At 41.8% G+C, this 13,460-nt stretch overlaps 1 protein-coding gene across 1 annotated transcript; it reads left to right on the top strand.

The window, feature by feature from the left end:
• The first annotated feature begins 2,450 nt into the window (after window positions 1–2,450).
• On the top strand, window positions 2,451–7,791 carry RGS2 (regulator of G protein signaling 2). Its single transcript, XM_020790476.3, has 5 exons — window positions 2,451–2,630; window positions 4,296–4,397; window positions 4,528–4,589; window positions 5,767–5,933; window positions 6,717–7,791. The coding sequence occupies exons 1-5, from the start codon at window positions 2,521–2,523 to the stop codon at window positions 6,909–6,911; spliced, it is 636 nt and encodes a 211-aa protein (XP_020646135.1). The 5' UTR covers window positions 2,451–2,520; the 3' UTR covers window positions 6,912–7,791.
• Window positions 7,792–13,460: the final 5,669 nt, after the last annotated feature.

Raw genomic sequence — 13,460 nt, 5'->3', positions numbered from 1 at the left:
TTTAAAAAAAATTATGTCATCACCCCCTGGCTAGGTGGTCGTTGGCGCTCCCTCCCTTCTCCATCCTGCTGCTGGTGATGGTGGTGGTGGTAGTGAAAAAGGAGCCGGAGGGGGTCATGGCTGGCAATGAGGGCTCGCGCACCCCTCCTCCTCCTCCTCCTTGGAGCCCCAGCCGGGGTAAGGAAAGTTTTGGGCGGCTTCCTTGGGCTCTTGCTCCGCTTGGCGGAAAATCTGATGCGGCCCAGCCTCACCCAGCCTCTGCCTCCAGCGGCCCCCAGGTAAATTGCGTTTGAGACCCCTGCTGTATGTTATTGTTCTGTGTTGTCAAGTTGGGATCGACTTATAGTAACCCATAACAGAGCTTTTAAAATAAGTGAGATGTTTAAGGAGTGGTTTACACACATATACACCTCTCTCTCTCTCTCTCTCTCTCTCTCTCTCTCTCTGTGTGTGTGTGTGTGTGTGTGTGTGTGTGTGTGTGTGTGTGTGTGTGTGTGTGTGTGTGTGTAAAACCACTCTTTAAATATCTCACTCACTTTGAAAGCCCTGTTACAGGTTACTATGAAACCCTGAGGGCCCAAATGGACTTAGTGGCCATGGAAGGTGCCCCTTGGGAGGGGAGGTGGAGTAGAATACTATACTGAAAGCCAGGACAGCTGACTAACTGGCAGGCACATTGAACAGGACACTGTAGCATTTTGTTGCAGGGGTTACTTGTTTCTCTTGTACAAATCAGAATGTAGGGGTTAGAAAATGCATGGCAGAAGTAAGCTGCTAATTAACATTTGGGCCATGACAGAATGTGAACGCATTCCAGCTCTATGTCCAATACTGACCTATCTGACTCACACACACCGCACCCATCTTCACAGCAGGTTGTTTCCATAGCACTCTTCCTGCAACCTGGTATTGACTGACAGCAGGGTCAGCTGTACCATTACGCAGGACTGGCCACAGGAAGCAGACTTTTGTTGTCACAAAAATGCAGCGAACAATTGTTAGGTGTAAATTCTGCCCAGGAAGGAGAAGCATTTGTTGGATTTTCTGCCTCAAGGGCCAAAACAAATTGACAAGCATCTGAACCTTGGGGGGGGGGGGTCAGACAGTAACATTTAATGCTCTGCCTCAGGCAGAGAAGTATCTCAGGATGTTCCTGGCTGAGAGTTAAGATGTTTTCTTTGGGAAAATAATATCTGGCAAGTTATTAGTATTTCTTTCACCTTAGTAAGAGCCAAGGGATTGTGGTCCAGACTCATGAATGTGTTCTGTCTGTGAAATGCACTCTATGCAATGAGGAAAAGTGTCAACAAGAAACATTTCAGTTCCCCCATACACTTATTATGGTTTGAAGTCAAGAATATATTAATTCTTGAGTCTGCAGATGTGGCAGTGGAGTGATCTGTCGTTGTACTTTGGCTAACAAAAGAACAGCTGCCCCTTGACTTCGATTCAGTTCAAAGAAATTAGCCTCCCATTAAATTTATGCCTTACAAAAATCAAAGTGAGCATGAAACCCACGTTTCTGTGCACCGTAAAGACCTCTTTCTCATGTCCATCACCTGTACACATATTAACACAGCGTAAGGATAAGCAGGAGTTATACAAAACCGTCCAATAGATAAAAAGACGGGGAGCAACGTTCAAATGCTTAAAAAAGAAAAAGGTCTGCATCGTTCAAATGCTTTTTAAAAAGCTCTGCATTTCTACAAGGGAATGGCTCTAAATGTTCTCTCACATGCAGAGATCCATTCTGGCAAATGCTTATCACACACAGTTCGGGGCGGGGGAAGCAGAAAGGGAATAAGCACGCTTTAACCCTTTTCGCGGCTGTTTAGATCTTTACGCCCGTTCGAGTCCAGGGCGATTTTCTCCAAATCTGCGCATCCTACCCCTTGAAAGTCCCACAGCGTTGGGGGAATCTCACTCGCTTTAATAGGTCTTGCTGTTTTGCGCAGGGTGGAGGGGGTGCAATCCCCACTCATTTAGTAGCTTGCATTCAAGCCCCATCCATAAAAATTATAACCCCGTGAAAATAGCACGAAGCACCATATATGGCCTTTGTCATTGAACCTGATGGCACAGACAAAAAGATTGCACACAGAAAAGTCTTTTTGCAACCCCGTCCCCAGCGCGCTGCAGACGACACGTCGTGATATCTATTTTTCGTCTAAACCCCAAGTGCCGAAAAAGCACTGACTGAAAAGGAAAATGATACCACGGGGGGGGGGGGGAGAGAGAGAGAGTGCTAGGCTTGCAACAATTAAACAAGATAGGCGACAGCTCCCTGCGTCAGAGATGTGCTCGGAGGCCCGCCTTGCTGGCGAACGCCTTGTGCGGGAGGCGTCTCGCGCCGGATCCCGCCCGCTCAGCCAATCAGCGGGCGGCGGGCGTGAGCTCGCGACGCGTCCTTCGTCGCCGTCCCCGCCTCGTCCTTGCCCTATAAAAGGCCAGGTTTAGGCGGGCCAGTCTCTCAATAGCTTGCGAATAAAGTCTGAGGGGAGCGCTTCGTTTGGAAGGAGCATGCAGAGTGCAATGTTTCTGGCTCTCCAGCACAACTGCAGTCCCATGGAAAAAAACGCCAGCCACTGCCAGAACAAAGAGGAGAAAAAGGGAAAAATGAAGAAAACACTGTGAGTGTCTCCGCTTTTTAGTTTGGTGGTTTTTGTCTGTTTGCAAGGCATAGAAAAGTTTTCGAGCTCAGTGAGAAAGGCTTGATGGGCTTTTTTTTTCTCCTGGTGGAAATAGGCGGGCGTTACAGTATTGGGACCCTTACTCGGATCTTAGGAGTTAATGGTTTTTTGGCGAAGGGTGCTGTCAGGTTTGGGTCCTCCTGCGTGTTCTTACAGGCTAGGAATTGGGCGCCGGACTTCGTAACGAAGCGTCCTGTGCGCCCCAGAGGCTTGAGTCGAGACAGGAAAAAAATAACGCCCAACATCTAATCGTTGAAGTGCAAAGGTTACAGGTGTGATTCAGAGCTGGGGAAGCTGTAATGCTTTTGGGTCAAGGGTAGTGTTTTAGGAACCACGGGCGGTGAGGAGGCGTTTACTTTTTTTCTTTCTTTTGTGAAAGCCCTAGAGTGCAGGATTATGCCATCTGATACTGAGATGTCGGAAATGCGTTTAGGATCCCTGCGCCCCGAAAGGTCGGTGAGCAGTGAGTGTAGGGTTGCAGGATGAGTTCCTCCTGCTGATATCGCAAGTGCTCAGCTATGCCCTGGTCATGTCTTACTTCCGGCAACCATTCAAAATCCTAGATCTGTCTCAGATCCAAATGGTTATTATGTAATTGGGTGCATCTAACGCAGCAGTCAGTTTCTTTGGGAGCAATTACTTTGGAAGTTTTTTCCAAAAAAGAAAACTCTTGCAGATTCTGATCTGCAAATATCCTAATTAACGACTGGAACTCTTTGGAGATAAATGTGATCCTTTGTTAGGAATCTTCTTTTGTTCCAGTGCAATTTACTGTCCTAGTGTAGATAATACTTAAAGTGGATAGTTTTTCCATTAGGGTGAAAGGTAGAAGTTCCACAAGTTCTGGTTTTCTTTTGCAGAGAAACCCTTTAAGAAACCAGTTACCTCTTTGAAATATTGCAGGAACTATGCATATGCCCCAAACCTGCAAATAAGTGATGTGCATATACTTTATCATTTGTTGGCTTCTAGTTGCAGGACAGGACTGGTAAAGGTGACTTTGCTGGCTGTCTTCTGCAAAACTTTAGTCCAGCAGTTTCACAGTAATGTGATCAGCCTTCACCATGCAGCTATGTTGTAGGATTGATAAACAAGAGATCTCCAAGGACTACAAAATAATAATATGTAATGCAACCAGATACAGTGCATGTTTTTTAAGACGTAAGGTCACAGAATAGAGTGGGAATTTTTAATGAAGAAATGCCTATAAGATTTCATAAATTCTAGATATGTCCCACCATTTTACTGATAGGGACTTGGGTATTTCAGGCCAGTTCTTGAAAATTTAACATTATGTAGGAAAGAAGTATCCCACAAGCACGAATCATGTTGCATTAAGGTTTTCAGTCTGCCAACATACTGAGTCCCAAGTAATTTTTGAAGCATAGATGTTACTGAGTAATAAATAGGCAGGGAGCACCTTGTATCAGTATGGATCTTTGGCAGCATAGGTTGACACATTCAGCTCTTGGTCATTTAGAAATTTGGGCAGCAAATGCAACTTCACTTCAGATTAACTGTAGGTTCAGATTTTTTGACACTTCTTTAAAGGAAAGTTCTGGTTGTTGAACTTAATGTGTTTCTTTTTTTTCCTTCTCATTTTAGCATAAAAGATTGGAAATCCAGGTTGAGTTACTTTCTGCAGAACTCTTCCAATTCTACCAATGCAAAGGCAAACAAGAAAGGACAGCAAAAGTCATGTTTTAGGTATGTATTTCATTGCTAACACCAGTGAATCACTGGATTCCACCACTATTTGGCTTGATTTATCATATAAGCCCCCAAAGCTCTCTTTGTGTGTGTTTTAATGTATATTTTCCCTGTCTCCTTTATGCAGGCCTTCTCCCGAGGAAGCTCAGCTGTGGTCAGAAGCTTTCGATGAACTTCTTTCTAGCAAATGTAAGTTGCTTTAACAAGCAAGATTCCTACATTTGAAACACAGGGGTGTCTTTGTCCTTTCCTGAATGTTGCAGATTGTTTGCACATCCGAATTCTGATCAATCCGTGTAGCTGGAGTTTTAGCTCAGGGTAACGACTTCTTGAGGTCCCCATTCATAGCAAGCATGCTCCTGTTTGAGCATAACTGGGAGGCCCTTCCCATGGCAAAAGCTGGCCTATGAAACAGATGCTTTTGTGCTTCAGTCCCTGTAGTTAGTCTGTATTTTTAGCTAGCCTTGCATTCCTTTGGCACGATGTAAGCTGCGGTGTACAGCTGCAGCGGTAGAGAAAGCTGTTTCTCCTTTACTTCTTGCATGTGTCAGAGCAGTGTGCAGGGAGGTATTCACAACTGTGCTTGTTTAAACAGTGTTGCAGATGGCATTCCTATAGGAAGGTAAAATAGCTGTGTCAAGCTGACCCTGGACTGAGCATCTAAAGTAATTTGACTGCATATAAAACATGCCTCTGCAAAATGCCCATTCCAAATCTAATTCAAAGTTATCAGCTCTTTTTGATGCTCACTGCAAAGCTTCCCAAGCCTTTTCTGAGCTTGGAGTGGGCACAGTGCAAACCCCCAGATATTGTTGGACTGCAACTCACATAATTCATCACCATTGTCTGTTCTGGCTAAGTCCAGTGCACTGAGAATTTATGCAGTAAAAAAACAAAACACTTGCTCAGTGAATGAAAAAAAAGAAAGCTCATTAAATATAGTGTGTTTGCAGCCGAGTGGACTTTGAGTCACCCTTTCCATTGCCGTTGTCTCCAAGACATTTATAGCTCTGCCATAAATGTCTGCTCCAGGCTAACATGCAATTGCAAAGTGAAGCAAATGTATATGGATTTTCTTCCCCCCCCCCCCCATTCCCTTTAATTTAAAGATTCTTGGCTGATTGAAAGTAATTGCAGATTTTTTAACATTTAAATATGTGTAGACAGAATTTTGAGACTTCTCACACCAGTTCTTTTCAAAAAAGGAAAAAAATGTTCTGGTACATAGTGTTTAAACAAGCCAGACAAGATACAGACAGAACAAGATCAGGGGCATGAGAATGGGAAAGAAGTATGTATATTGCTGTATACACAGCATTCCTGGGATGGTTTGAGCTAATCCTTCTCTTTCACCTTTTTTTTGCAGATGGTCTGACAGCTTTCAGGGCTTTTCTGAAATCAGAATTTTGTGAAGAGAACATTGATTTCTGGCTGGCTTGTGAAGATTTTAAGAAAATAAAGTCGCCACAGAAGCTGACTGCCAAGGCAAAGAAGATTTACAATGACTTTATTGAAAAGGAGGCTCCTAAAGAGGTAAGCAGATCCCCACCTCCAAAAAAGTCTGTTAATTGCTGCACAATAGGAAGAATCTAGATTGTTAGTTTGAATATTGATTCCCATTAATTATAGGCTTTAGATGTTATGCCTAGGGACAGATCCACTCAGGAAAGGATACATTGGTACTGAGAACCCATCCTGAATGTTTAATCTGTGAACAGATGCTACCAACTGCTGCTGCTCGTGATCCAGGTTGTATTTGAAGACAGCCACATAGATCAGCAATTCTGATATATTGGGCTCTGTACACAATTCTGTATGCAGAGCTGCTAGGATCTAAAAACAAACAGCCCAGGAGAAAAAAAGGTAGTCCCTAAGCATCAAAGCTATCCAGTACATCTCCTTATTGTTTACTTGCACTTCACCATTTCTTGCAAAGTGAGTGGACAACCTTGTCTGCTCCAGATGTTCTGAAATGCAATTCAGAAGTCATAACCAAACTGTCTGGCAGTGAAAAGAACCATAGTTCGGAACATCTAGAAAGCCTAGCCCTGGCAAATTTATTAAGAGGGCGATCATTTACTGTTAGTCACAGTTGGAAAAATGCAGTCTCTATATTCAGACACAGGTTACCTTTTGATTATGAGGTGTTTGGAGTAAACAATGCAGGATTGTCTTTTATCATTTTGACACTCCTATGGATTTTCTTTCTTTCTTTTTTGGAAGAGAGTACTAAACTAAATTTTTTACCTTCTCTGAGATAGGCTATGTTCTTAAGAGCATGTGTGATGACAGATTGTTTCCTTTTTTTTATTTCAGATCAACATAGACTTTCAAACCAAGAACACTATAGCCCAGAATCTAAATGATGCCACACACACGTGCTTCAATACAGCTCAGAAGCGAGTATACAGCTTGATGGAGAATAATGCTTACCCACGGTTCCTGGAATCTGAATTCTACCAGGAGCTGTGTAAAAAATCGCCAGTGAGCAGAGAGCCTCAGGGAACATGAACTCCGAAGTGTACCAGGAAAAAGAAGCCAAAGAACCATCGTGTCTGGAGAGGAGGAAGGCTGTTGGTCGCTGCAGTCTTGGTGAACTTGATGAACTGAATGTACAGGAGACTTGCCCAAATGCAATTCCAGGTTTTCAAATGGATGGGCATATTGACTCTGGCAGTTTTCAGTTTCTATGATTAACTGCAGTGTAAAAGTCTTAGAAGGAAAACACAAGCAAAACTGCTGGCCAGTTGCTAAGACACATTCATTTTCATATGAAAACGATGTATTGGGAAGGAATGTCTGCCTACCATGGGTTATCCAACTACATATATCAACGTGGATCTGCTGCCACTCCAAGCCAGATCAGATTTAAGCCTCCTCTGCAAAGAGTAAACAAGCTCTGGACTTAACCTCATGCACATTGACCCCTTCTGGGATGTGAAAAATGTTCTTCTGAATAATTCGCCGCTTCTGTTTTCCCTTGAACAATTGGCAGCCTATAATTGACATCATGGGTCTCTAGGACTTCCTTACACAAGTTCTGTTCTTTGCAGATTTTACTATTGGGCCCTGATGTAGGAGACCTCCACACAACCAGTAGACATAAAAATTCAGTGTCACTAAATTAGATGCAGAAAGATAAACGGGATGGAGTGACCTAAGAAAACAGAGCGTGCTGACTGTTTATTGGCTAGGATCAAGTTCTGGCTGTGTTGAGATGCAGTTGAAGCAGAACTTCAAATGAGAGCCATGTATATTGTGTGTGTATGTTTGTATAGACTCTGATTATGTTGGACACTCCTTTCCATGCTGAATGTACTGACTTGAGGACAAACTTCAGTGAAGTTGTCTTTTTGAAAAAATTTAATAAATTATTTTTATTTTAATAGAACATAGCTTATGTTCCTTTTACTTGGGGGGGGGGGCAAGGTTAAAAGAAAAGAAGATGGAAGAGGGGCTGTTTGAAACCTGGGCAGCTTTGGGTGTTTTAGCTGTTTCTCACCACAGCTCACATCAGCCCTAACAAGAACAGCTGGTGGTAAGGGATGAGAGAACTTGCAGACCAGTTTCCAGAGAACTGCAAGTTGCCCACTCTTTTTAAATATTTTGGGATCTCCAATAATAGTCTTCTAGAAAAGGTAGCCAAGTTAATCTACTGTGGCAAAAATTATACTTGTGAGGGTAGCAAATTCAAAGTCACAAGAATTCTTTGGATGGAAGAGTCAAAGAGGCTCTTATTGGCGGGGAGTAAGGAGAGACAGTTAAGGTGTCTGTCTTTAAAATGCCCTGTGAGATTGTGCAGCCAGTTGGTCCCTTGCTCCAGTGGTTCCTTTGCTACCCTATTGTCTTAATGGAGACAGGAAAGATAATGACTACTTAACATTGCTAATTTTCTTAGTGACTGGTTCCATATAAGGGCAAAAAACTGCCTGCCTTAGGAACATTAGTTCTCATCCTGTATCAAGAAAAAGCTGCCTTCATAATACACTTTGTGAATCTGCATTCACATTTGAACTATAAGCTGACATTAAGAATACTCCGTACATTTTTGCACTGATGGCCATTCCTGTGCCTGCAATTAAATAATGAAATTGCGGAGGGCTTTTTTTATAGGAGGCGTGTGAATGACCAAAGAGGTCTTCATAGTGAGTGTGTTGTGATAATCTCCCACAAAGCCAAAACTAGCAGGCTTTATCCTTTCCAGTCTCTCTACGAAAACATCAGCATTTGATAGTCGCAACGTTCTTGCCAAGACAAATCTGATGTGATGCATGGTAATGGAAAGAAATGAAATGAGCCCATTTTTAGCACCTGCCATAAATCTTCAAAGGTAACCAGTATAGTTTTAAAACTGCTGGTCTCATAACTGCCATTCCTTTCAATATAAGAGGCCTGTCAACGTGAATGCAGTTGCCTAGCAACTATGTTTGGCAGGTTGTACCGAACAAGCAGGCCTGATAAGGGGTAGCACCTCTACTGAGTACTGCCACTTTGAAAAGCCATAAATCTATTTCTGCCTAGGAAAAACAAAGAAGCTAAATTTGTCGTCTCTCATGAACGCAGCATTTCTATCCAGCGGATGGAACAGAACAAAGAGTGGGAGTACTTCGAACTCGTGACCTAACTTGCACGTTATCAGGGGACACGAATGGAATAGTTGGTCACAGCCTGATCCCCTAGATGTGATCCAACAAGGGATTTTTTTTAAAGGCTTTCCTCTATTCATGTTTCACTGCTACTACATTTTGATGATACCCTCCAACTGTAGACTAATAACTGAACAAATATACTTTTCTGCCTGAACTCCCAAGCCATAATATGCAGGCTCATAATATGCAAGGCTGGCTAATTTATGTTGGCACTAGAAACCCCATAATGTCTCCCTGACAGGAACATGCAATGGTAGTTAACTTAAAGATTTACTGTGGTTTCACGTCATCTCAAATCACCTACCTAGGGAAGGTGTCTCCTTGCCTAATAATAGGGTTAGCTTGTAGTGAGATGTTATGTCTTTTCACTATATCTGGGTGTAAGTGACTTTTTGAAATTCTCCATCCCATTCATGGGATGAGAGCCCGGGGAGACCATTTCAGCACATTTCTCAAGGGGAAGGAGTAATTCGTGTTTAGCTCCTGAAAGGTGGGGCTAACAATCAGCAATGCTTGCATCACAGCTTTCGTCTTTTACCTTCAATACTTTTGTGCTTTCCAAGGTCATTGCAAGTGGTATAAGTGGCCACTATATGGACAGCCTGGCTGCTGTTTTTGTTTCTACAATATATTACTCTAAAAGCATCGTAGAGGCAATGGTAGGAGCAAACAATTGTGGAGAAATTTTGTGGGAAAGATCTTCACAGTGGTCTTCTGAGGCACTCAAGTATAAGAACAAGAAAAATAACTGTGTCAGAAAATGTTCTGAGAAATTTTTGCTTAACATTCTTCAGGGTTCAGCATTTTTCACCACACCTCCTAAATGTCAGTGGTACAATGCAGATATATTTTCTTTCTACTCCAGAGGCTTATAATACACTGCCTATAGTATATATGAGGGGAAGGTAAAGATGTGTCTCCCTCCTGGAGAAAGCAGAACTAGTATTGTGCTGTAAATAGTCCTCTATGTTTTATTTCCCTATAAAAGAAGCAATCTCCCCCCACCCCGCTTCATTCGCAGAACCCTTTGGAATGTCTTTTCAGTATGGTTCACTTTCACATGCCAAGAGGCCAAAGGTGATGCACTTGGGGTTTTGCTTTGTTCCAAATCTCATTAATTAACTGGCAGCTTATCTAGCTGCCCACCCTTCATAATCTGAAATGCCTCCATTGGAAGAGTTATCCATTATATCTTTAAATGGAGCTCAGAGCAGTGGCGAGCTGCTACCTGCCACAGAAATGACTGTGGAGTGGCACTCAGGACTATAAGCACAGAAATTATGAAACCTCACCTGTGAGAATTTTTCTGATATTTATTTTTTAATATTTTTAATGTATTCCCCTTTGTTAATATAAAATTGATAAATTCTCCCCATATATCTCCAAACTCATTCTTAATTAACATTCCTTTTCTTACTCTAATTTTGCATATTAATCTATCATGAATAGCTATATTCCACACTTCTTTATACCATTCATTTTATTGAAGATCACACTTAACCTTCCAATTCCTTGCTCTTGTTAATTTAGCCACAGTTGCTAAATTTATAATCAATTCTTTCGTTATCAACTTCCACTTTTCCCTCTCAAACAAAAGTAAAAGTGCTATTTTAGACATATTCTTAGATTTAAATTTAATATTTCACTTATTTTTTTGAATACCAACATTTCTAAAATGTAATTATATATTCACATTTCCACCACATATGGAAGGGGGTTCCCACTTCTTGTTTCTGACATTTCTCTGTGTGAAATACTTTTTGAAAGGAATGAAATGATAAAGATCAGAATTTTCATGGGAATCCTTTAGAACAGAGGAGTAGTTTTAACTATTAAGAAGCTAGCAGGAATAGGTTTAAATGGTCCAGGTGGAGATCAAAATGATATCAAATGTCAAATATAATTTTCCCTTGTAGAAGTTAATCTTCCTTGCTTCTTTTTACCTCCTTTCCCCCTCCTCCATATTTTGCCTTCTTTCAAAATGCATTCCTGAAAGCAGAAAATGATGTTGGTGCCCTGGAGCAACCAGCCATTGTCCAGGAATGTTCTACCAAATGAAGACCAGTTTTCCAGACCCATCTTTATTTTATGCATTAGCCTTCCAATTTTTCAGATAAGGCCCCAACAGCAACTGCTCAGTTACATGGCATTGGTATTTTAATTGTTTGTTGCCAAGCTGCTCTTTCTCCTACTCTTCTAACATCCTTGGCATCCTATTCACCCTATTCCATCCCCCCTTCTCCTTCACTAAAAAGAAAACCTATTGAAGAAGGAGAAGTGGCAGGAATGCCACTGGTTTTTGGCCCAAGCCACTTGTTTTAAGGTCAGCCCTACAATGAAGGGGAGTGAAGCAATCACCTGTGACAGCAGACTTTGGATATCATGAGATGGCAGCAAACTCTGGTAAGAGGGCTGGGACTTTCTGCATCAAAATAAATTGGCTGATTTGGTTACTATGCACCTTCACTTGGGGAAGGGGGGGGGGGTCATGAGATTATCCTTTCCTGATGTATCTCAGGCAACACAATGTCTTGGTCTGGCCCTTTTTAAAGTCAAAGATTTAACAGTCCCTGTCCATTTTGTGGCTTACCCTTCTTGAATAGAGATGCCCAGAACTGAGTATGTTACTTGTGATAAACAGAATAAGTAGAATAATTTACGTGATGTATCTTGCAGACCAATTCTACTCACCTTACCTATACATACATAATCAGTGTTCATTCTAGTAGAGCTGAACTCAACTATGCTTGAGACTACAACCTTGGAAAATATATTTTAATTAATTCAACCTACAATCATATTAGTCACCTATATGAATGGACCTCAGTTTTATCTAGCTTACCCATTTGGAGCTGCAACTTGACATTATAAACACCTGGCTTTATGAAAGACTATTCTACTATTGGCACGTTTCATTGATTTTTCATTCATTCAGTTTTGTTGTAGCCCTGTAAGCAGCCATAGACATTAATGGAGAATAACACATATGGACTGCAGTATCAAAACATTATGGGGACGTGGTGGCGCTGTGGGCTAAACCGCAGAAGCCTGTGCTGCAGGGTCAGAAGATCAAGCAGTCGTAAGATCGAATCCATGCGATGGAGTGAGTGCCCGTCGCTTGTCCCAGCTCCCGCCAACCTAGCGGTTTGAAAGCATGTAAATGCGAGTAGATAAATAGGTACCACCTTGGTGGGAAGGTAACAGCGTTCCATGTCTAAGTCGTACTGGCCATGTGACCACGGAAGATTGTCTTCGGACAAAACGCTGGCTCTATGGCTTGGAAACGGGGATGAGCACCGCCCCCTAGAGTCGAACACGACTGAACAAAAATTGTCAAGGGGAACCTTTACCTTTACCTTTATCAAAACATTTGCTTTGCCCAGTTCCATCCAGAGCAAATTTAACGGAGGCAGGTTCACGATGGTAGCTGTTATTATGGGGAAGCATAACAGAAGTATTATTAATTCTGAATACACAATCCGTAAGAAATCTAAATAAAATTTGTACTAGAAGGTCATTCCAAATTTTTTATGGCACATAACCATAATAATTTGAAAACTCTTAATAAATTGTTTTGCTTACCTTTGTCATTAGGAAAAATAAATCTAGTACTATGTTCTGAACATTTGGACATTCACTTCATTTGTTTTTTTGCCATCAGTTGTCAGAAACATTATAATTACAAATTGCTTGTTCCATCTGTAACTGCTCGAGGGCTACAGCTAAACACACCTCCCTCTCTGAAGGCAACAATGAGGAAGTAATGAAAGCTGACCTCTTGTATGTAACAATGAAGATTAAGACCTTAAGTGGACATTTTATGTTGGTAACCAGCCACACAGTCATGGAATATCTCAGCATATGCACTCTTGGTCTTGGTCTTTCTATTTCTCTCTCTCTCCATCTCCGTGTATACATGTACCATGGGTCAAACATACCCTGCCTCATGTCAAATGCAGTATGAAGTAGTCTATAGGCAAGGGGAACAAAAATTTGGCCTGGGGGCCTGAAATTACCTGGAGATATTCTTCATCTAGCCTGTTGCTCCATTTGCTGTTATATCTGATCAGTGATTGAAGATAACCATTTGAGAATTCAGCTTTTCCACAGAAGAAAGCATTGCAAGGAAGTGAACTCTTGTATAATTTAGGAGTAGGTAAAGAGTAGACTGGGATCAAGTGATAAATCTCTAGCTAATTTGCAGTGTATCAGTCCAAGTGTACTTCCAATAACAAGAACAGAAAGAGCATTCCCCTCTTCCCTTCAGAGAAAATTATAGAGATGTCAGAAAATTTAGTGGGAGGATGAGGAATGGACTTTGGTGTCACAGGATTGTGATTTCACTTCTAATGTTGAATACAAATTCCTAGTCTGGACATGTGTTCAGAAGCCTCCTGTTACTTAATTACTT

The sequence above is a fragment of the Pogona vitticeps genome, chromosome 4, assembly GCF_051106095.1.
Source record: "Pogona vitticeps strain Pit_001003342236 chromosome 4, PviZW2.1, whole genome shotgun sequence".
NCBI lineage: Eukaryota > Metazoa > Chordata > Lepidosauria > Squamata > Agamidae > Pogona > Pogona vitticeps.
The sequence above is the reverse complement of the archived record's forward strand: the minus strand, read 5'-3'. Positions and strand labels throughout refer to the sequence as shown.

Bases quoted from the DNA above. Each gene is read 5' to 3' on its own strand.
- RGS2 (XM_020790476.3), top strand. From the start codon at position 2,521: ATGCAGAGTGCAATGTTTCTGGCTCTCCAGCACAACTGCAGTCCCATG. The intron at 4,398-4,527 runs GTATGTATTTCA...TCCTTTATGCAG, and splicing joins CAGCAAAAGTCATGTTTTAG to GCCTTCTCCCGAGGAAGCTC. The intron at 4,590-5,766 runs GTAAGTTGCTTT...TTTTTTTTGCAG, and splicing joins TGAACTTCTTTCTAGCAAAT to ATGGTCTGACAGCTTTCAGG.